Source organism: Podarcis cretensis (assembly GCF_951804945.1).
Source record: "Podarcis cretensis genome assembly, chromosome: 4".
NCBI lineage: Eukaryota > Metazoa > Chordata > Lepidosauria > Squamata > Lacertidae > Podarcis > Podarcis cretensis.
Window position 1 is genome coordinate 74,932,854 of NC_137173.1, and position 24,031 is coordinate 74,956,884.

The window sequence follows — 24,031 nt, forward strand, 5'->3', positions numbered from 1 at the left end:
AGAGATAATAGGAAAAAGAGAGAGAGATGTCTTTATGTCAGTGTGCACAACAAACCAAAAGAATACTCATTGAAGGAATTTATAATTTATAAGCAGTAATTTATAAGCAGTAATTTATAGTTTACCTCAGAAAGCGATTGATCTACTATTGTGGCTCCTCTCAAACAATGCAGATATTTTTTTCAGATTGCTCAGCAGGGAGTTGTTAAGGGCAACGGAAAGTGAAAGGAGATGTTTGATTTTTCTGGATACAACATTTTGACCTCTGTGATGCCAATAGGCACCCCAACCATGTAGGCATACATTGATGGCATAGTGATCCTATGGGAAATTGCAGTCAAATATAACTAGCAAGCTTAAGGCTAGTTAATGCATGATGGGGTTAAGACCACAGATCTGTATTCCTAGACTCAGCTAGGTCACACTCCTCACCTGGAAGGAGGAAAGTTAAGATTCCTCCTTTGTTTGTTCTTCTTTCACCACATGAAGTCACTGAGATAGGATGTGCCTGAGTTTGCTTGCTACAAGCTCAGACTGCGTAATATTCCACTATTTTGCTGTGTTTTATATCTCAGGAATTCTGCTTGTGTTTACTTGCTGTTGCATGGATAAATGCATGAATCTGACCTTTGGAAGTTTTGTAAGTAAAGCCGTTTTAAACTTATAAAACTGTATGAACTTTTCACTGTGAGATGGGTAGAAATGGGGAAGCTCTGGTAGCAACTAGAATGAGATATTTAAAAAGTCTAACAACCTATTATTCTCTTGCTACACTACTTTTGTGACTTTAAAGCTCTGCAGGGGCTTCCCTCTTACTTAGCCCCGTGTTTGAATGTAGGCCTTCAGCAAATTCTGTTTTTATTTAACCAAATATCGACAGATCCTTGAGTCTCTGTTGTGTAGCCCAAGAGGCAGGCACCCACTCTAGTTAGATACAGATTTGCCAAAAAGTACTTTAGAGGATTAACATTTTTTAATCTATTAGAACAAACAACCAAAAAGACTTTATATAAATTACAGTGGTACCTCTAGTTATGAACTTAATTCCTTCTGGAGGTCCGTTCTTAACCTGAAACTGTTCTTAACTAGAGGCATGCTTTCGCTAATGGGGCCTCTTGCTGCTGCTGCATTGCCGGCACACAATTTCTGTGCTCATCCTGGGGCGAAGTTCTCAACTCGAGGTTACTCTTCCAGGTTAACAGAGTTTGTAACCTGAAGCATTTGTAACTGTGATGTCAATTTAGTGGAAAACAAAGTTGCAAAAAAGTGTGATTTGAATAGTTCAAAATACTTAGGATTTGAAAAATGGTTCACTAGGGCGAATTTCTGAAACCAATTCCTAATTTTAAGAACAACCACAACAGAGAAGATCTTCAGTTCAAGTCACATTTCATTTCAATACCAAAGCTAATTGCAGGTGGGGAAATGAAAAGCCAAGAGTTACAGGCCATTGATGTGGAAAGTCACAGAGAACTCACGAGTCCTTTCTTTCCCTGCTTTCTTTGTTGAAGATGGTGACATCGATGATGGTAAAGTGATATGCTGAGGAACTTTTCCCTTCATCTCTGACCTTTCAATATAACTGGAGTAAGAATTCAGCACTAGCCATTCTGGAGAGCAGAACATAAGACAACACATAAGTAGCAGTAACAGATGGAGATCCTTATAAGCAAACCTTTGAAAAGAATAATCAACCTTTGAGCTTTTCTGTTTATTCAGTAATCTTCCTTAGGATATGTATGGGAACATATGGATTTTAATTATTTTTGTCAACAGATCACCTGACTCAGTTATCAGATCATTCCTGAGCAGGAACAAGAAAACTCTTCCCCCCCCCTTCCTCCTCCTCATCCTTCATAGATTTTATGAACGGCCTCGGTCCAGTATACCTGAAGGAGCGTCTCCACCCCCATCATTCTGCCCGGACGCTGAGGTCCAGCGCCGAGGGCCTTCTGGCGGTTCCCTCATTGCGAGAAGCAAAGCTACAGGGAACCAGGCAGAGGGCCTTCTCGGTAGTGGCGCCCGCCCTGTGGAACGCCCTTCCAGCAGATGTCAAAGCGATAAACAACTACCTGACATTCAGAAGACATCTTAAGGCAGCCCTGTTCAGGGAAGTTTTTAACGTGTGATATTTTACTGTATTTTTGCTTTCTATGGAAGCCGCCCAGAGTGGCTGGGGAGGCCCAGCCAGATGGGCGGGGTATAAATAATAAATTATTATTATTATTATTATTATTATTATTATTATTGGAATAAGAAAAAGGTATACAGAAATTTTTATCAAATATCTTTTTTGTCAAAGTAAAAAGTTACGTAATCTAGATAAAAGCACAAACCACAACAAAAGAAAAAGAAAGAAAAAACTTCCTGTTCCTCGTCTATCAGCTATTTGTAAATGTTATTCAACTCATCCATTCCAGTGTTACACCTAATAAAACCACTTTCTATAAACCAACATTACCTTCAGTCTTCAAACCCAAATGTCATTAGTTCATTTTCTTTTTCACACACAGAGTCTATAAGAGATTCCCAATCTTTAGTCAATGTTTCCCTGATTAAACATGTAAATTTCACCATCTCAGCTACGTCCAATAATTTTAACAACCGTTCTTCCATTGTTGGGAAACATGAGTTTTTCCATCTTTTTGTGTATAAAAGTCTCACCGCCAGAATCATGTCTTGGAATAAGGTCCTTTTTCTAATTGTTTGTCCATAAGTTCCAGCAGGAAGAGTTTTGGTTTCAATTGGAAGTTAACCTTCAAGATTCTCCGTATCATTGTTTGAATTTGTATCCATTTTTAATAGCTTTTTTACATCCCCCCCAAGCATGATAGAATGTCCCTTCATGTTCTTTAAAGGTAAAGGTAAAAGGTAAAGGGACCCCTGACCGTTAAAAGTCCAGTTGCAAACAACTCTGAGGTTGCAGTGCTCATCTCGCTTTACAGGCCAAGGGAGCCGGCGTTTGTCTGCTCCACAGACAGTTTTTCTGGGTCATGTGGCCAGCATGATTAAGCCGCTTCTGGCGCAATGGAACACCAACAACAGAGCAGCACACGGAAATGCCGTTTACCTTCCCGACGGAGCAGTACCTATAAATCTACTTGCACTTTTTGGCATGCTTTCGAACTGCTAGGTTGGCAGGAGCAGGGACTGAGCAACAGGAGCTCACCCCATCATGGGGATTCAAACTGCCGACCTTTTGATCTGCAAGCCCAAGGCTCAGTGGTTTAGACCACAGTGTCACACTTTAAACTTCCATCTTTAAACTTCCAGCAAGTATTTGGAATATTTTTATACATTCTAAATAACATCTGAGGGGTTAAATACCAATGGTACACCATTTTATTAAAATTTTCCTTTCAATCATATTTTAACCCTATAATCCCATATGCTCCCATTGTTCCATCTGTATATTATACCCAAAGTTATTTTGCCAATTTAATTAAACATTATTTAACTTGTTCTTTTTTGTATTTCAAATTTAAAGAGTAATTTGTACATTTTCACAATGACATGTTCATCATCTGTACACAACTATATTTCAAAGTCTATCTTTTTTTGTTCTGATACTGAAAGTCTTTTTATCTAACTTAAATCTCTCTGTAAGCTGTAAATAGCAAAAACTTTGGAGAATGTGACCTTCCCTTGCTAAGTAAGTGCACAAGAAAATTCTTCTGTCAGCAGTCAATAATTAGCTAGAAACTAAGTGGGAATTTTGATTATCTGTATTAAACAACTACCGTAGAGCTATAAAAGGTGGTTGTTAAACCATCTAGCTTTTATGGACTCCTCCTGTGGTATTTCAAGCAAATTACTGCATTTAGCAGTAAAATGACACAAAGTGCTATAAAGTTAACTACAATTTCATCAGATTCTATTATGATTTACTGATTTAAAAAATAAAAACCAAAATAAAATAAGGAAGACTTGTGGAAAACGTCACTGAAATTTATGCACATTCTCCCTGTTGCTTTTCATTGATCTTAGATCAAGCCTGCAAATACAGACACAGAAAGAACTATGAAAATGCCATTACAAACAAAAGCAAACCATCTAGTGGATGACTGTAGCTAAAGCAGGGATTAGTCAATGCCATGGCAAATGCAAACAGTGTACCTTTCTTGAACGAAGTAAGAAATCTGGCAAAGCAACGTGGAGATCACAGACTGTGCACAATCCACTGATAGAAAACAAGGGAAGGATAACATCCTGCAATATATACTTCACTGGTTTTTATTATTATCATTATTGTGCCGAGAGTAAATCATAAGTCACAATCAAAACAAATGCAAGGTACGTCAGGGTTTGTACCAGTGACTAGGCTTGACTGAAAGGATAGGACAAGCTATTTGAAATCCAGGTTCCAGTTGACAGACACAGACTAAGGGCAAAGAGTGGACTTAGGCAGAAACATAAGAGGCTGCAGAAAAAGTGTGGGAATCCATGCGGCATGGATGGAGATGGGACTACAAGTGTTGCTCAGTAGGATGTTGGAGAGATCTCAACAGGGAACAGAGAAAAGGCATTTGTTACAACTCAAGGGCCAAACCATTCAACTTGGTTGGACAGGCAGAAAGCCAAAGGTCTTAAAGCAGTCAGTTTTTGGAACATACGCGAAAGGTTGGTTTCTCATGCAATGCATTGGACAGAACTCCAGAAGAACACATGCTGATACCCCTGGAAAGCAACAGTCATTACTGCATAGATCAGATGCCCATTTCACTTCCCAGGAATATGTCTTTCTGAAAGTGCATTTCTCTTTTATAGATAGTATACAGATCATATCACAGCAGTGGGAAACCACAGATCCATGTACCAAATTCGGACCATCAGGCCTCCCCACGTGAGCCATGAAGTCATTTTGATCAAGCCATGGGAATAGAGGTATTCCGTTAAAGGGATCCATGAGGAGGTGCTTCTGTCTGGATGCCCACGCTAGGTCCATACCACTCCTTGAGATGGCACTCCACTGAGAGGTGGTGCCTATTTGATGTATACCGTAGGTCAACCTATGTAGCATCAAAATGTCGGTCTTTTATATTCTGCTGCCAACGTTAGTGGGCTTTACTGTTTTGTGCGCTTGTTGGCATCATAGTTAATGGATAGTTCCCCCCCCCCCCAAAAAAAAGCTCAACAACTTTTGCCTCTCTCCCTTAAAAAAAAGCTCCTCCCCCCTCCAATGACAATGGGTAGATCACTGCAGTCTTTTGGGAGTTGGATCATCCCACAGTCAGGCTGCTTGATATCTGTTGTAACCCAATGCCTTTGCCAAACAACTTGCATTTGTAATCGATTAAGGTGTGGTCTAATTTGAACCATATCATGTTGTCACATGTGGTCTTTGGTCAGCAGTAGCTCGTGAGGTGGAGAGCAACATGGCACCTGGACTTGCAAAAGATTGGCCAAGAGCCCGGGGGAAATTAAAGCAGGCTGGAACTCTATACATATGTACTAGGAAGTTCCCTGGAAATGAGCACATATTGGTTTCTTGAGCCAAGCATCACCTACTACAGCAACTCTCCAGCAAGGTATTTGCTAGCCCTGCTTACCTGAGATCTTTGAATCAGGAGATACTGTGAACTGAAAATGGGGCCTCCTATATCCAAAGCATGTGCTCAACTACTAGCTATGTTTCCTCAACACCACCCCAAATTCTGGTGCAGAACTCATGTGCAGTGATGAAAAGAATGCTGTGTTGGGATAAGCTGGGGTGAATAAACTTCTCTCTTAGCTCATGACTATCTACAAAATATTCACAGTGTGTTTAGTCAGGTGTTCAGACCCACTATGATCATGGAACTGCTTCCTGGTCAGTGTGCATAGGCTCAGCTTACAAACAATTTCTTTAAGGCTCCGGAGACTGCACAAGTGTGCAGAAGTGCAAAGAAATAACAAACCTTAATTGCAATGGCCTTGATGCTGATTAGCTTTATTCAAATGATGTGCAATGGAAATAAGTGGATGAGATTGGGCCCTGCAGCACATGTTCTGCTGAGCTGAAGAAAGTAAACTTTTTTTTCAAGTTTCAAGCATAGCCCTCCCATTCAGTGCTTTCCACCAGGAGCCGTCCTTGTCTTCTAGCTTCTTTGGGTATGTACCAAGACATTATCACCATCTAATTCCCACAGAAGTTCAGAAGCGAAAGCATTTGCACAGTTCACACACCAGCTTAATCATACAGAAAGGATAGCATTTGCATAGCTCATGCTGGTCCAAAGGACCATGTTACTCTCTAAGCCATTTTAACTCACTGTTGTATACTCAGTAAGGTGAATAGTCCTAGGAATAGTGCTACTTGAGTTTGGGTGTCCTTTATAGTGGGGGCAGAAGGAGGATTCTTCAGCCCAAGTGCCACATTCCCTCATCAGCAGTTTTTCCAGGAGCTACACATGTCTTCAGCAGTAGAGCATGATACTTTTAATCTCAAGATTGTGAGTTTGAGCCCCATGTTGGGCAAAAGATTCCTGCATTGCAGGGGGTTGAACCAGATGACCCTTATGGTCCCTTCCAGCTCCACAATTTTAAGATTCTACAATTCTAGGGTTAAAAGCAGGTGGTGCCAGGAACAAAAGTAGACAACAGAACAGATGTGACTCCTATCGCTGTATAGTAGGTGACATCACTGCCACCTAAAAGCCAGTTTTCTACTCCCCAGCACTGTTACATATCTTGCCATCCTCCACCCAGGCAAGTGAGAGGCATTATCACAGTTCAAGGTTACCGTATTTTTCACTCTATAAGACGTACCAGACCACAAGATGCACCTAGTTTTTGGAGGAGGAAAACAAGGAAAAAAAATATTCTGAATCTCAGAAGCCAGAACAGCAAGAGGGATCGCTGTGCAGTGAAAGCAGCAATCCCTCTTGCTGTTCTGGCTTCTGGGATAGCTGCGCAGCCTGCATTCGCTCCATAAGACGCACACATGTTTCCCCTTACTTTTTAGGAGGGAAAAAGTGAGTCTTATAGAGCAAAAATTACGGTACATTCCATCTGAGCAAATGCACTTGAGGAGACTCCTAGTCCTGATGGCTGACACTCAAGAGAGATCTCTACATAACCCCCAGCCATCAGTCAGTCACTGGGTTATTCAGAAGAGATACACCTAACAAAGGAAGGTTGCCTGACCATCTTAAGGTCACTCTTAAGTTTTGGGTGGAAGGGCCAAAGCAGAATGAAGCCTACAACTACAGCAGTTCCTTGCAACAGATGCCTTAAAAGATGTTTGAAGGTAAATGATCCTTCTAAGATACAGTTACACTGCAGGAAGCTTAGGGAGAATTGTTCTCTTCTTGTGTGAATTAATATTCTCTCAGTGTCTGTTGCTCTCTGCCTCTGGACACTGTAAATATGAGTGTCCCTGAGAAGGAGCCTAACTGCTTCAGCCCCTAGGTAGTTTCTCTTCACAGAATAAGTACTATGTCCCTGGGGTTTGCCAGCTGAGTCCTTCTGTTTCCTTTGCCAACTCCCATTTTCCCAAGTAGGTTATGATGAATGATGCCCTGAGGTACGCCATACGTTTGAGGGAGCCTTTAGAAGCAGATTTTCTGTTCAAAGATGGAGCAATAAACTGCAATGATTCTGGCACCTTGCACCTAGTGCATGCCAATTCAGATGCACAACTGACCCCACCAGAAAATACTCCCAAGTAGCTGTGTATATAGCACCTAGGCTGTGACCCAAAACACACTTACAGGAGAGCGTGTCCTATTGAAGAAAGAGTGATTTGCTCTTGAATAAATATGTATAAGAATAAGGTGCTCTAAAGTCTCTCCACATTTACTTAAGAATGAGCCCCAATTGTACATAGTGAGGTCTACTACAGAGTAAATGTGAGCCAGAAAGCAGACTTCATGTCAGCTTGCAGTGGCCCTGCAGCAACCATCACCTTTCCCCAAGAATGTTGTTCAGGAAAATTAGGAAGTTCCATAGCAAAAGTGTGATCAGTGATTCCAACCAATCAATAATACACCACCCATCTGGCTGGGTTGCCCCAGCCGCTCTGGGGAACTTCCAATAGAATAATATAATATAATATTATAATAATAATAATAATATAATATCAAACATTTAAAATTTCCTGATAAAGGGATGGCTTCAGATGTCTTTTAAAAGTTGTGTAGTTCTTATCACCTCAACATCTGACGGGAGGGTGTTCCACAGGTTGGGCACCACTACCGAGAAGGCCCTCTGCCTGGTTCCCTGTAACCTCACTTCTCGCAGTGAGGGAACCACCAGAAGGCCCTCGGCGCTGGATCTCAGTGTCCGGGCTGAACGATGGGGGTGGAGACGCTCCTTCAGGTACAAGGACCGAGGCTGCTTAGAGCTTTAAAGGTCAGCATCAACATTTTGAATTGTGCTCAGAAATGTACTGGGAACCAATGTAGATCCTTTAGGACTGGTGTTATATGGTTCCGGCAGCCGCTCCCAGCCACCAGTCTAGGTGCTGCATTCTTGATTAGTTTTAGTTAGTTACATCCTCACACATCCAAGAAGCATAGCAATTGCAATCACACACACACACAGACAAACATACTGTACCAAGATACCCTGCCTCCTCACAATGGTTAATAAGTTTGATGCACAGATCCCTTCCCTCCCCCGCTCCTTCCTTTTCGAATGCTGTTCCCATCATCTGCTCTCCAATATCCATAAGAATGCAAGTACTATTATTGATGGTGCATTGTGCCATGTTTGTGTACGGCAGCATTATGCTCCAGTACAATACATTCTCTTGGCTTTAACCTGAAATAGAAACCATTAATTGTGTCCACAGTATTTTGCTGTGTGCAACAACTTTTGTAAGGAAGCAAACGCTTTCATAGAAAACTTAAATTCCTCCTGTAGGGCACAAAATGAGATAGAAGGTAATAGAAAACAGACCATTATGGCAATATTTTAGCAACACCATCGAGGGAGGAAGGAAGGGAAGGAGAAGAGCAGCACTGGAAACTCAGTTTTACAATGTTGCCCTTTTGATGGCAGAAGGGACAGGCTAAACTGAATCAGAACTGCAGAGAGGTGTTTGCAGCAAGGAAGTTTGGGTCTTAAATGTCTTAGGATGCTCTCTGCACAGTTACTCTTCAATGGCACAAACCTTGATAGCAATTTCTCATTTCACCAGATATTTTTTTATGGAAGATACTGATGATTAGTAGTTGTGATTTATGGAACAACCCCCAAATGTTGAGTGGAAATCAGAATTCACAGGCACAGGAGGGCAGGGCCTTTTTGGTACTGGCCCCATGCTTGTTGAATTCTCTCCCTAGGGAAATTATAGAGAACTGGCTTTCAAGTAGACCCTGAAAACGTTTTTCACTCGCAACTTCTTCTTAATATGTAGCACTCTTGCATTGTTTTACTGCTGCTGTTTTAATGTGGGACTTATTCCCCATAAGAGGGTTTAAAATTGCAGCCACACAAAACCCCAAACTCTCATTAGATATGGTGGAATGGCTATCATGTCTAATAGTTGCCCAATCTGGGAGGTTGGTTACCACAGCATAGACAACAGTTAGGCTATCCCTGACCAGAAAGGGGCACAGCTGGGCCACCAGCCAAACTGGTAGAAGACACTCTACACCATCGAGGCCACCTGAGCCTCAAGTGAGAGTGAAGGATCCCAAAGTAACCCTAAGCAACATACCTGCTCCTTCAGAGGGAGTGTAACTCCACCAAGAGTAAGCCACCTCTCATCCACCCAGTCTAGGTAACCAACCCTCCCTAACTGTCCCTTAGTCTTATTGGGACTGAGTGTCACTTTATTTAGTAACATCTAGTCCATTACCAAGGCAAGACATCAGCCCAAGACATCACCACCACACCTGCGGATATAAATGAGAAGAGTCATAAAACGAGGGCTAGCAGCTGGGACTTCCAAGAGGCTGGGGGACTCTCTTGCTGTTCTTAAGTCTCCCCTGGATGAAAGATGATGGTAGTCTGCTGTGGATCACTTAGCCTGCAGAGAAGACCTCGCCCTCTCTGAACTGTATTTAGGTTATGCTGCAGAGTGTGGGAATGTTCAGGGAGGCAGGAGAGGATATGTTGTTTATTAATATCCTTCCTAACTTGCGCTAGCAAGTTCTTTTACTTAGCAGAGTTTACATTCCTCTTTTGACGCACAGCAGATAGCTGATTGCGGGCTTGTGTAAGCCTCTCACTGTCATACAATTCAGTATTGAATTGTATGTTCCTGGTAAGTTCTCTTTTATCCCTCTTAAAAGAATAAAGACACGACAAACATATTTAAAGTAAAAAAAAGTTTACTTACATTCAGTTCACAGTTGGATCCCTGAAGGCAGACTTAGTTACAAATGTGTACATTTAGATCTACCCCATATGGGGGAATAATTCCCAGCTAGCAGAACATTTCTAGCTAAGAAGCTGCTCCAACAAAGAAGGAAATGGAAAAGAGAGTGTGGCAGCATGCCTTGTTCTTTTGTTACCTGGACAGGTAAGGTCACGCCCACCTCTAGTCACATGCCAAAGGAAGGATGTTCCAGCCGAAGAGGAAACAGGAAGTTTTGACTGGCTGAACCAAACATCCCCTTGCATGTCCACTCTGGGAAAACAAGGAATGTTGGGTTTGACTGCTCTCAGTGGATTACATCCCTCACAGAGGCTCCTTGGTGTGCAGTAAGGCCAACAGCAGCAGCTGGGACTTAATTGTCTGTTAACTTTTTCTCCTTTTTGCTCTGTACTTATGTCTAAATCTAGATTATTTCTTTTGCAGTACTGAACTTCTTTCATTTGCTAAGTTGTTGGCCTTTTCCCTTGTCTCACTTCGTTGACATGCTTTGCAAACACTTTTCCTCTCCTCTTCCTCCACACACGCCTCTCAATGTTTTGTGGATGGGTGTTGTAAGCTGCTTTGGTGTCCAGCTCACAGTGGAAATGCAACATACAAAGAAACTCAACCAATTAATCAACACGTTTGGCTGTTCCAGCTGTGTGGGGGCAGTGGGAGAGGAATTTCAATGACGTCTCTTTCTTGCCAGTGGCGCATCTCATCTCCTGGGCTCCTGCCAAATCCTGTAGCTCCTCAGCAAGTGGCAGTGATAGAGTGGGAAAGTTCTCAGTGCTCTGTTTTTGTGCAGAACATTTTCCATTTCATATGTCCCTTGGTAACAATGAGTGCATGCCAAGTGCAAAATCAATTATTAGGCAACCTTGGCAGTTTTCAAGCTTTGTTTACTAAATACAAGTAAATTAAAGATGATAAATTAGATCACTCTCTGGGACATTAAAAAAAAATATCCAGTGCAAATGGAACTTCTACCTTACTTTGCATAAGATTTTTTTTTTGGGGGGGGAGAGGAATCCAACCGACATTTTTGCTCTAGAAAGTTCACATCTAAATGTCAACATGAGGGTGAACTGAGACTGTATGCCAGGGACCCTAGAGGAGCTGAAGCTGTATACCAGGAACAGGGAACCTGTGGTCCACTAGACATTGGTGGACTCCAACTTCCACCAGTCATGTTTTAGATATTGCTCTCTGTAGAGGGGAACCTGTGAATATATTGGCATCAAGTCATGAGAACAAAGAACATGTCACAAGGGGAGGGCACACACTTGAAAAGACCTTCCATTAAGTTGCTCACGTGCAAGCTTGGTCTGCAACCCACAGATGCGAATGGAATTCCACTGAGCCATGGTGAGTCACACTTGGTAGACTTCTGACCATTCTAATGGTCAGATGGAATTAATATGTAAGGGATGGGGAAATGAGCTCTCTACAAGAACACAGGAGTAGCCTGCTGGATCAAGCCAATGGCCCATTTAGTCCAGCCTGCTGTTCTCACAGTGGCCAACCAGATGCCTGTGGAAACCAGCAAGCAGGATTTGATCACAAGTGCACTCATCTCTCCTGTGGTTTCCAGCAACTGGTATTCAGAAGCATTGGTGAATCTGTTGTTGGACTACGAATCCCATCATCCCTGACTATTGGCCATGCTGCCAGGGGCTAATGGGAATTGGTCTCCATGAACACCAGGAGGGCCATACTTTCTCCAGCTTTGAATAAGGTAAACCCCAAGAAATGTAGTGTTTTTGCAATTAAAATGCCTTTCTGAGGATGCTGTGACCCTACAGTCATGAAAGTTTGTACCAAGGCCATGATAAGTCACCCTTTTTATCCTTCCCAACCACTGCTGTAAGCATTGTGTATTTGTGAGTTTCACTGGTAGTAGCGGTCATGGAACACAAAGCTGAGCTCTGAGGAGTCATGAATGTTGAATGGCACAGGTAGGTGGCCAACTGGATCAAGCCTCAAATACACATCGGGGAATGGGGCCTTCTTTCCTTGGCAAATTAAATTCCACATACCTGTATGTATCTAGCATCTGTTCCCACTGGTGGCAATCACAATTCAAGCTTTCGGCTGGTTTTTTTTTAAAAAAAAAACTGGAACATTAATTCTCTCTATTAACCGTAAGTTTGGAAAAGATGACATTTTGCAACTGACTATCAAATGTATTCTTTTATTTAAACATTAAGATAAAATTACAAAAGCTACTGAAGCAATGGGTCTATGCAGGGAAAAGAAAGTAAAAATAACTCAAATTACGCATGCAATCCTGAGGCTAGGCATGGTAATGCAGGAGTAGGTCCTGTTTAAATTCCATGGCACCTACTCCCAAGGAAGTGTGCAAAGGACTGCAGCCTGATGGTGTAAATCCTAGACATGTCTACTCAGAAGGAAGCCCCATGGACTTCAGTGGGACTTTCTCCCAGATCAATGTGTACAGGATTGCAGCCTTGATCATTCACCAATGAAGCAAAACATACTGGAAGCAATAGAAGTTTCCGAAAGGCATGATCCCCAACAAAATACTGATATAGCTATTGGAAACAGCTGGCTTTTTAAAAAAACAAACATAATTTCTCTCTCTCTCCCTCTCTGTCTTTTATTTATCAGAACATGACATCATTATACAATGCATTCTTTTTTCTCTCGAGAAGACATTCTAAATATGTTCGTATCACCCTAATGGAAATGAATACTAAGCGAATGAACAGTACGTTATATCTGGTGTAGCTGGTTCTAGTCTACTTTAAAAAATAAAAAAGTAATCTCATGCAATACATGTTTCGATTCTTCAACAATGATAATTAAGTGGTGGGGGTGGGGGGAATGTAGCTTGAATTTGAACAAAAGTATTTATTTCCCTGAAAGGCAAAATTCCTGTCACTTCTAATGAGCACGTAGGTAGTGGCTTTATTGTTCAAGTAATCAGTGAACCAGACTCTCAGCAAGCGCATATTAAAACTGGTCCGTGGGTTTCAAAATTCCTATGAGAATCTGGGTCAGTGGCATCATCTGTGCAATGAGAGATCTTCCACCAGGAACTTGCTACTGCATAAGTTCCACTGGAATGGGATAATGGGAATGGCTCTTGCACAACTCCCGTTTGTCAAGTTGCAGGTCCATGTGAAAAAGTCCCTGGAGTGACCAGTGTGAGTATATATGGCAAAATCATTGCTCAAAGCCCGATTTGTTGTCAACATGCTATTAGACTGGAAAACGGGTGGAATTTGGGGGGCTCAGCATTTCTGTCTACCTATAGGGTGTATGTTTTTATGTGTGCACATAATAAAAGTCAGAGTTCATCTATAATTTTAAATAGCCTTTAGGAAGCTGAAATGTTGGTAAACCATACTTTTTTCTGCCCCAAAGCCTTAAGACTAAGTATAAATATGGGCTGGATCTACACTGACCTGTATAGCGTTATTAGAACGATATTAGATATATCGTTCTAAAATGTCACAGGGCATATTTGTAAAATGAAGAACTTCTTACCTTTGTTTTTTGTTTTGCCAAAATGTTGTCCCTCCACTGCTGGTTGTTCTCTTGTCACATTGTAATGACACTTTATGAATGTTAAAAGTTGGACACCATGTGTCCATATGGTTATCGAAACCATTCCTTACCCCTTTCTTAACGTTAAAACCCATGAGTGTAAATCTGCCCAGGGTCTTGAGTTTCATTCAGCTGCTGACTATAGTTACATCTGTTCTTATGTTCTGTGCTACTATAATGGTCTTTAAATATAATACCAGTTTCAAAGTTGTCGAACTGGTTATGGATTGTGGGTTGTTGTGCGGTTTGGGGGAGGCATTTTAGTTTGAGTATTTGCAAGGAAGGGGAGGAGAAAACAAATTTATAAACAGTACAAATAAACAGCACAATAAATAGATTGTGGTCCCCAATAGTGCTGGGATCAAAAGTCGAACAAGATATACATTAAGGTAGCTAGCTAATTGAATTAGATTAGGGTTTACTTCCCTGATAAGGGCACTGCTTGATCTTGTTGCAGAATCTGGAATTTCTTGGAATGGTGGCAGGACAGTTCTGGACACACTGTAGGAGTGAGAAAAGGTGAATCTTGCAAGTGGGGGAACCACATTAGAAACAAGACCAGAGATGAGAAACCAATGTTTCTCCAGGGCTTGTTGGATTTCAACTCCCACCATGGCCTGTGGTCATGGACTAGACATTTGGAAAAGGTAATAAGCACAACTCAAAGTTCTTTCTGCCAGGTAGTGATAGGTGAACCTGTCAGTTCCAGTTTTTCTGTTTCTTGCTTCCCCCCAGCCTTAAGTTCCATTCTCCCCCATTTCCATATCAGTTTGAATCAAAATCACCAGCGTTTCAGTGCTTATTTTTCTTAATATACACGTTTTTGAATGCAATTTTGCCTAACATATACATCCTTTGCAAAGCAATTTCCCTAATACAATAATAATAGTAGTAATACTTTTATTTTTTATACCCCACCTGGGTATAAACACAATTAATTTAGGTCCCTTAATTTCACTGCACCCACTCTGAGCAGAACAACCCTCCTTTTCACTAATATGTGCATTTATATGCACGTTTTACTATAGTATATGCATTTTGGTACACTTTACTTGACTGGAGAACTGCATTGCAAAATTTGGAGAAGTGTGGATTTGAAAGCTGGCTGTGTTCTTATTGTGTTTCTGAAAGTGTGAAATAGGTAAATTTGCCTTTAAACATGAACTGAATCAAATTCTTCCCCATCCCTCCTGCAGGTGCCTGTTTACCATGAAAGCGGTGGGAAGCCATCTGCTTTAGGTGACACATTCCTGATGGGCACAACTTTCCTGCTTTCAATGAAGAATTAGCTGGTGGCCTTATTTTCACTGAAAAAGTGTATTAAGGCTACCAAGTCTTCTAAGTACCAGCCTTTGAAGCTGCCTAAGTCTTCTGAAGCTAGGAGGCAGCCACTAGATCATGGGTAGGCAAGCTAAGGACCGGGGGCTGGATCTGGCCCAATCGCCTTCTAAATCTGGCCCACAGACAGTCCAGGAATCAGCGTGTTTTTACATGAGTAGAATGTGTCCTTTTATTTAAAATGCATCTCTGGGTTATTTGTGGGGCCTGCCTGGTGTTTTTACATGAGTAGAATGTGTGCTTTTATTTAAAATGCATCTCTGGGTTATTTGTGGGACATAGGAATTCGTTCATTCCCCACCCCCTCAAAATATAGTCCAGCCCCCCACAAGGTCTGAGGGACAGTGGACCGGCCCCCTGCTGAAAAAGTTTGCTGACCCCTGTACTAGATATTTAGTGTGGCTTCATTCTTCCAGATAAATAGTTTGACATCATGGTCATAGGCTATAATCAAGAGGCTATTACCTATGTATGAAAAGAATCTAGACCTGGGTCTCTAAAACCTGCACAGCTCCACTATGTGAGAAAAATGAAGGCCGATCCAAGATGCATTCACTCTTCTCAATAACTAATCATTTCATACAGTGTTTCTCAAACTTGAGTCTCCAGCTGTTGCTGGACTACAACTCCCATCATCCCTGACCGCTTTTTCTGCTAGCTAGTCATGATGGGAGTTGTAGTCCAATGACAACTGGAGACCCAAGTATGAGAAACACTGATTTAATGACATAATCTAGAAATGGACTATGGATTGTGCTCACTGCAGGGATCAATATTCCCATGGTTAGTTTTCCAGAGGCACCAATAATATTTGGCACTGCTAACCATGAGGTCCAGGCATGGGGAACGTGTGGTTCCTCAGATGTTATTGGTGGACACCAACTCCCATCATCTTGACCACTGGTCATGCTGGCTGGGGCTGATGGAGGTTGGAGGATGACAACATCTGCTCTGCTGTTGTTCCCCATCCCCGAGGTAGGTAGAGCAATCACGTCGTACTTCACTCAAAAAGTACTGTGCTGTATGTCAGGAGTGTTACCTATTATGGCTGGGGTAAGGAGAAGCTTGCCACTGGGATGCCAGTCGCCACAGCACTCATAATCGAATGCCCGGCCCGGTTCTGAGATTTGCAGCTGAACATGTGAACTGCTTTTGCTGAAAAGGTCTGCCTTACCATGAAGCGATGTGAGGCAAGATGAAGCCTGTGGTCTCTGATCTGTGATAGGTGTCCCACTCAACCATGCACACGCAACCCAAGTGTACATATGTGGATCGCCACTAATCCAAAAACCTGCCAGGAGGAGCACAACACAAGAGATGGTGAACATCCACTTACATGTGCACAGCCAAGCTATGGGCCTGCAGGGTTCTGGATCCTAGTCAGAATACTCCAGAACTGACAAACTCCGAAATAACTTGTATGAACTTTTCTGCAACGGCAGAATCCACAGTCGCCACCGATATTTACATTCAAAGTATAAAAAACTGCAGATATGCAATATGCCCAAACAGTTTAAAAAATATACCCTATTTCATTTGTAAACTATCAATGCAAGTTACTCAGCAGCATAGAAGCCATGTCTCATGTCTTCTGTTGTCCTAGAAAGATTTGTGTCTGCTGCCGTTAATGTAATTGCCAGAAATATCTGAGGTTACATGTAGAAACAATCGAGGCAATGATATTTTTTTCTTTTTTCTTTTTGTACATATTGTTAAACATGCAAAAACTTCCTGAAGAATATTGCCCAAAGGTAGAAAGTCTTTTGGAACTCGAATTCTCCTTGGTAGAGTTTGTTTTTGCAAGTATGGCTAACACTTGATTCGAAAAGGTCCTTCCATTTATTTTGAAGAAGCATCTTTGATCACAGGCTCCCTGTTCAAATACGTAGCCCAATAGACTAAGTTAAAAGTTCCAAACAGGACCGGAAATACTATCCGGGACATCTTGTCAATCTTACTGATGCTGTTGTAGGTCTTTTTGTTTTCGGCTGGTTTTTCGGCGGGCTTGACTGGAATGGGAGCGGCGTTGGAGATTACTGCAGGGGCAGAGTCCTTTGGTAAGTTTAAGGTGGGGGTCATCCGTCCGGCAGGGTAAGTGTTCATGGCTCTGCTTGCCAACAATTCACGCTCTTTTTTCTGCAAAACAACAGAAAAACAGAACACTGGTGAAAAAAACAGAAATGCACACTTAGGACATGAAGAAAGATGAGGGCTGTATGCAGAGATTATGTATGCCTTAACACTGATAAAAGCAATTGAAGCGATTTAAAGAGGACTAAGCAGGTGTCTGTTTTGCATTCTTCTAGTGGATTCTTATCCTCGCTAAAACTGTAAGGGCACTTCAGATTCATAAACCAAGCAAAATAAATCCAGATTCTAAGAATACTTTCACAAATACACATTTGAAAACATGTAAGTGGGGGGGGGGTAGTGTTTCACCACATCAATCTGATTGTACGGCAAGCAAATATTTTAAAGCACAACTAATTCATCTTAATTCAGTTTGAGAATGCATCCTCTGGTTGGGTGTGTACAGAATTTATCTTAGCAAGAAGATACAGAGAGAATAAAAAAGGATTTTCTCCTTTACCATGCCTTAGGCTTGGAACTGGTCTCTTTCTTTCTTTTTTTCAAAAAAAGGAGAAAGAAACCCCATCCAGATATTTTTGGTCCAGGCCAAAAAAGTATAGCAAAAAGCAGTCTTGATCTCAGATATTTAGGGCCTGAGGTAGAGCAGCAAATCTGTCCCCCAGTCCCAATCCACTTGGCCATCTCATGCCTGTATAAGCATGCAAGGAAGGTCATGTTATTTTGGTAGAAATTCCCATGAGTTCCTTTCCCTCTCTAGCTATAACATACAATAACAGTAAATTACACCAGTAACCATTTCCTGCCCTTTACTGATGCTCAGAATCACCTGGTTGAGGCAGTTAGCTTACTCTATCAAATGGTAAAACTGGCCCCATGACATCCATTGTCTCACTGAAGACAAAGGGATAGTTCCTTTGCTTAAGTATCATTGTGAAATGTTAGGAGGACGATCCAGTGGAATGGCACTGTGGAAGATCACAGCAACAAGGACACTTCCTGTAGATTATGTTCGCACGATTTTTAACCAAGTCAGAGAGCTCCCACCTTCCTATTCAGGGTAACTATTCTATCTCTTCAAAGAAATGCATGTCATAGAATTGATATTGCTGGAAGTCCCTTGAAGATCATATAGTCCAATGCCCTCCAATACAGCAATATGCAACTGTCCCATACGGGGATCAAACCTGCAACCTTGACGTTATCAGCACCATGCTCTAACCAACCGAGCAATCCAGGCTACCTTCTTTTTTGCAGCCTCTAATGCCTTCTTGCCATCCCAGGCCCAGCTTCTTTTTGTGAAATAGTTGACTGTGGCGAATTCAATCAGTGCAGAAAACACAAAGGCGTAGCACACGGCTATGAACCAGTCCATCGCGGTAGCGTAGGCCACTTTTGGTAGAGAGTTGCGGGCGCTGATGCTTAAAGTTGTCATGGTAAGGACCGTAGTGACCCCTTGAAAAGAAAAGAAGGAGCAACTTTTAGAATTACCTGTAAGCTGTGCATGCCTTAGGTCAGCCTTCTCCAGCTGGGTGCCTTCCATATGTTTCAGACTCCCATCAACCCCAGCCAGCATGGTCAACAATCAGGAACGATGGGAGCTGCAATCAGGGGTGGACCTTGGTAATATGGCACCCTGTGCAAGGCCAAAATTTGATGCCCTCTCCAGCCCTCACAAGGGACGCGGGTGGCGCTGTGAGTTAAACCACAGAGCCTTGGACTTGCTGATCAGAAGGTCAGCGGTTTGAATCCCCGCAATGGGGTGAGCTCCCGTTGCTCGGTCCCTGCTCCTGCCAACCTAGCAGTTCAAAAGTATGTCAAAGTGCAAGTAGATAAATAGATACCGCTCCAGCGGGAAGGTAAACGGTGTTTCCGTGTGCTGCTCTGGTTCGCCAGATGCGGCTTAGTCATGCTGGCCACATGACCTGGAAGCTGTACGCCGGCTCCCTCGGCCAATAAAGCAAGATGAGTGCCGCAACCCCAGAGTCGTCCACGACTGGACCTAATGGTCAGGGGTCCCTTTACCTTTACCAGCCCTTACCCCACTTTCCCAAAGCTGGGTAAAAGGAACTGAGTTTTGGGAAGGAGGCAGAAGGGCTCTGGCAGGGTCCTAGAGCCCTCCTTCCTCCTCCTCAAAGCCTGGGAAGTTCTTGCCCCACTTTGGGAAGGTGGCAGGAGGACTCTGGGACTTGGCCCCTCGCCCCGGCCCCGGTGCTCCTACTCAAGGGAGTCAGGTTGAGGAAGGTTTGATTAGATGAACAGTGCTGGTTTTGAGCCTGGGACCCTGATATGAAGGAGGAACAGCTTTTCCCAAACATGTCCTCAGATCATCTTGGCAGGTCCTACTCCAAGTGTCCTCTCATCATGAAGTAGGGAGAGTGGCTCCAAGGGAAAGGACCTTCTCATCAGTAGCTTCCCATCTGCAGAATGCTCTCTGTAAAGAGGTTTTCCTGGTACAGTGGTACCTCGGGTTACATACGCTTCAGGTTACACACGCTTCAGGTTACACACTCCGCTAACCTAGAAATAGTGCTTCAGGTTAAGAACTTTGCTTCAGGATAAGAACAGAAATCGTGCTCCGCGGCAGCGCGGCAGCAGCAGGAGGCCCCATTAGCTAAAGTGGTGCTTCAGGTTAAGAACAGTTTCAGGTTAAGAACGGACCTCTGGAACAAATTAAGTACTTAACCCGAGGTACCACTGTAGCTACACTTTAGATTTTCCATCTTCTCCCAAACATTTCAACATCTTAAATACTGAACATCTTTTAGCATCTACCGACCTCACCAGCATTTCATATAAACACACCACTGGTTTTAGTTGCTGTGGGTTGATAGCAACTGATGAGTTTTTGCCTTGGAGGGGTGTTCTGCTGAAAAGCAAATTGTTGAATTGCAGGAATTGCAGTTTGATTTTGTTTTATCTTCCTTTGTATGCCCAATCCAATAAATATTTATTGCTTGTAGCCGCAGGCAATGGCAAATGCAGTAAAATGCCTATTAGCACAGGCCTAAAAACATGGATAAATGTACACCCTGACTTTCTATGTCACCTAGAGCCACATTTGCAATTAGGGGATGAAGAAATAAAATGAATAATTAATACTTCTAAAGATGGCGCTTGCTATTAAGCATTGATCGGCTCCTTGGAAATTGCAAAGCCTGATGCAGTGCGAGCGCCCCAATATATCAAATCTAGAGAAGTGCAATACCGAGGGAGGAAAATAGAAGTCATAATGTAGAATGAAGACCTAAAACTGGATACTAACAGCATGTGGATCAGCGGCAGACATATGCCTGCAGAGACCTTCCAGGGTATCCCCAGGGTGCCCTCCCCATGCTGAAAGCAGGATTGAAGGAAGCATTCAATTGCAGCCTGTAGAACAGGTTGTGATGTGTGCTTGGCAGCAGTGTGTGTGTGTGTGTGTGTGTGTGTGTGGTGTTAACAAGAGTTCCTCCATTAAACATATATGCCAACAAGTCCAAAGCGGTTGATGATCATTGGCCTACATGATCTGGGTGGTTCTGGCACTGAGGTTCCCCTGGCATGGTCAAAATCCATACAAAGTGAGTGGCAACTACTTCAATCAGGCAAGCTGCTATGATAAATGGGACACATGGTGTTTGGCTTCAGGAATAACTGTGTCCCCTTGCCCAAATCAGGCTGCAAGCTAGCTGAGATGTAGGAATGCAGCTTCCTGTCCGATGGCGGACTCTAATGTTACATTTCCTTGCTTCTGTGATTGAAGCTGCATGTAGGGCTGTGGCCCCCACTTCCTTCAGACCCTGATGGTGGGGCTGAGGGGGTGGAGAGAAAAGGCAAGGAACTGTCTGAGATAGAGGCATGCACAGGGGGAAACTGGTTGGCAGGGGAAGAGTTAAGCATTGCCTCCTACCCAATGATGGTTAGGTCACCAGAACACCTGGTTAGGGTTCTCCTTCCCCTGCCTTAGAGTAAAGGTCACTTAAAAAGAAACACCAGAGAGAAGTGAAATACTTGCCAAAGACTGTTCTAGCAGGGACAGATTCTCTGTTTAACCAAAATGATACTTGGGATAAGATCACCGTCATAATACAAGGAAGGTACGTCTGGATGACGAAATAGCCAATCTTCCTTTTCAGGTGAAAGTGTGCTCTCATTATTGTATATTCACCTACGGTGGCAGAAGAGGAGAAAACGACACACATAAGTTATCAACAAAAGCCAGAGCACCGGTTCACAAACAGCTGTCTTCTGTCTAGCAGTTCTTCCATATGACAATATTGGATGGTTCAAACAAAAGAAATGAACTGAGGACTTCTTTTTGTACTCATAAGCCACTGGCTGGGAACAAAAGCATACACACCATGCATTTAAAATGCTCCACTCCAAAGAATCCTCAGAAATTTTTACCCCTAGGAGAGTTACAATCCCCAGCACCCTTAACCACAGTCCCCAGGTCTTTGTGGTGGGGGGGGGGGCAGGCTGTGCTATAAAATAAGGTGAGGACAGAGTTAGAGCCAAGGAAGACCCATCTGCTTGAAGCTTATTTCTAAGCTGAGATGCTCCCTGGTACCCAAGCTTCGTAGACTTTGTTCATGATGTTTCAACTTGTGCTAGTACCCTGGCTACCTACCCAGTTGTTGGTGAAGAAGAGTGACCTTCCACGGTCCCGCTCAATCCATGTTGTGGCCCCACGTGGATGCTGCTGGAAAATGCTTCCCCATAAGTGTTTATTTATTTATTATGTGGAGCATTTATTCTGGAGCACTGCACAACTTATGGAGGAATCCTCATGCCTCTGCCACACATTTTCAGTGACAATTAGCACTGACAAGGATTCTCTCCCATTGTTGTGGAGGATCAATTAGTCTTTGTCCATCTAGTGCCCTCAAGAAGTTTTGGATTACAATGCCCATTGGAGGTGCCAATCACAAGATGTGCCGCACGCACACAATTTGAATGGCAAATTGTGGGGTGGGGTGGGCTCGACCCCCTCAAATATTTTATTGGGGCTGCTGAAGGGACCTAGGAGTTGGCTCCTATGATTGTGATCCGAAACATCTGGAGGGCACCAGGTTGGCAAAGGCTGCAGCATAGTTATTGTCACATGGAATCATTTCTGTGGCTTCCACTGGAGGACCTGGTCTCAAGGTCTGTATCATTTCCACGGAGAGTTCCTACCTCTTACAATTGTATAGCACGATGATCTACAGACTGAAGGCAATTACTGTGTCCCGAATTACTGTCTCCTTGTAGGTTTAGTGATGACATCACCAGGGCTGAACTCTGTGCAAATTTACTTTATGCAATCCACTACACACCTTAACACAGAATTTTCCTTTGATTCCAATAATCCATAAATATGTGGATCTATGCGCACCAGTAGAAAGGAGATGCCATAGTTTGCATAAAGGACTAATATGCTACCAATTTTTGCACCTGCTGAATACATGAAATGTTGTTCAGCTCTTAAAGAACATAGTAATTCCTACCAAGCACACTTAAGGAGCTCCAGACTGTAGAGAGATTGTATCTTGCAACAGGATTAACTCAAGGCAATATGTATATTTGCTGTGAGGAAAAACCTAGGTTAAAAGCTGAATATGCTGGCTGTAGTCTGGTTTAAAATAAATAAATCAAGTCACTCACTAAAACTTAGGGTCTCATTTAGGGGTAAGCAGGCACCAAATGGGAGCAAGAAATATATATATGAAAGTGTCGTCCCTTTTCTCAAAAAATACATCTGGCTTCCCAAAACTGGCAAGGCCTTAAAGTTCTGCATCCTTTGAGTCCAGGTCTTTCCATCTGAGATCCACTGCAGAATCTCTTCTTGAGATTGGTGTTTCCTAGCAAAGACCTGCAGTGGCTGTCCCAAAGGCTGGTTCCATGGAGCCTGGCCCCCCACCCCAAGTAAGCTGACCCACATGCAGAAGCAGCCCTCTGCATCATGCTCAGCCCACTGAAAGCAACACATTATTTCTTTATTGTCTTTCCTCCAAGGAGGCCAAGGTGGCATGCATAGTTCTCCCCACCCCCATATTATCCTCTCAACAACCCTGCAATGTAGGTTAAACTGAGAGTGAGCAATCGGCTTAAGATCACCCAACGAACTTCATGGCTATTCGAATCCCCGCCTCCCGGGTCTTAATCCAACACTCTGACCACCACACCACACTGGCTCCTTTGATTTCCAACAAACATATTGCAGGCAGTATCCATGCATGATGTGGTTTTGGATTTTGGACAAATCTGATTTCAGTCCCCAGTGAAGAGCAGAAGCAGCCCTCGCTGTGAGCACATCTGCTTCATATCACCCTGAACCTTCCACCTTCTCACCAATTGTTGCATGGTCTAAAATTAAATTGGCATATTATTTATAGGTTGTGTGGTGCTGTGTGTGGGGGGGGGTTGTTGTTTTTTCTTTTTAAGAAGCAATTGCAAAGGGGGGAAATGAGGCAGGAGCAAAATACGCAAACTGTGAAATTCTTTCACGGGTCTATGCTTGTTATTTTCAGATCCCACAGCTCTGTGGAAGGACAGAACATCTTGGAAATCCGTTCACAAGTAACCCCGATTACAGGCCTCCTGCGAGCTTGATGAAGCCCAGAAAATCCATAGCTGACTGATGCTTCCCCTGTGTAAAATCGGATTTTTGTATTTTGCTAATCCCTGGTTACAATCTGTGTCCTGCTCTTTGTGATCCACCCTGCAATCACAACCCAGCCCGCACAGATGTAACCTGGGACGTTAGCAAGGGGGGAAAGAAAG

General features: G+C 42.9%; 1 protein-coding gene across 2 annotated transcripts in view; it reads right to left on the reverse strand.

Annotated features, from left to right (window-relative positions):
* Nucleotides 1–12,368: 12,368 nt before the first annotated feature.
* GABRA5 (gamma-aminobutyric acid type A receptor subunit alpha5) overlaps nucleotides 12,369–24,031 on the reverse strand; it is a 75,131-nt gene continuing 63,468 nt past the window's right edge. For both annotated transcript variants that reach the window (XM_079972869.1, XM_079972870.1), the window contains exons 8-10: nucleotides 21,282–21,434; nucleotides 18,528–18,739; nucleotides 12,369–17,332 (exon numbers count right to left, since the gene is read on the reverse strand). In XM_079972869.1, coding sequence (XP_079828995.1) covers nucleotides 17,036–17,332; nucleotides 18,528–18,739; nucleotides 21,282–21,434 — 662 coding nt within the window. In that variant the 3' untranslated portion in view covers nucleotides 12,369–17,035. The remainder of the gene's footprint in view (nucleotides 17,333–18,527; nucleotides 18,740–21,281; nucleotides 21,435–24,031) is intronic.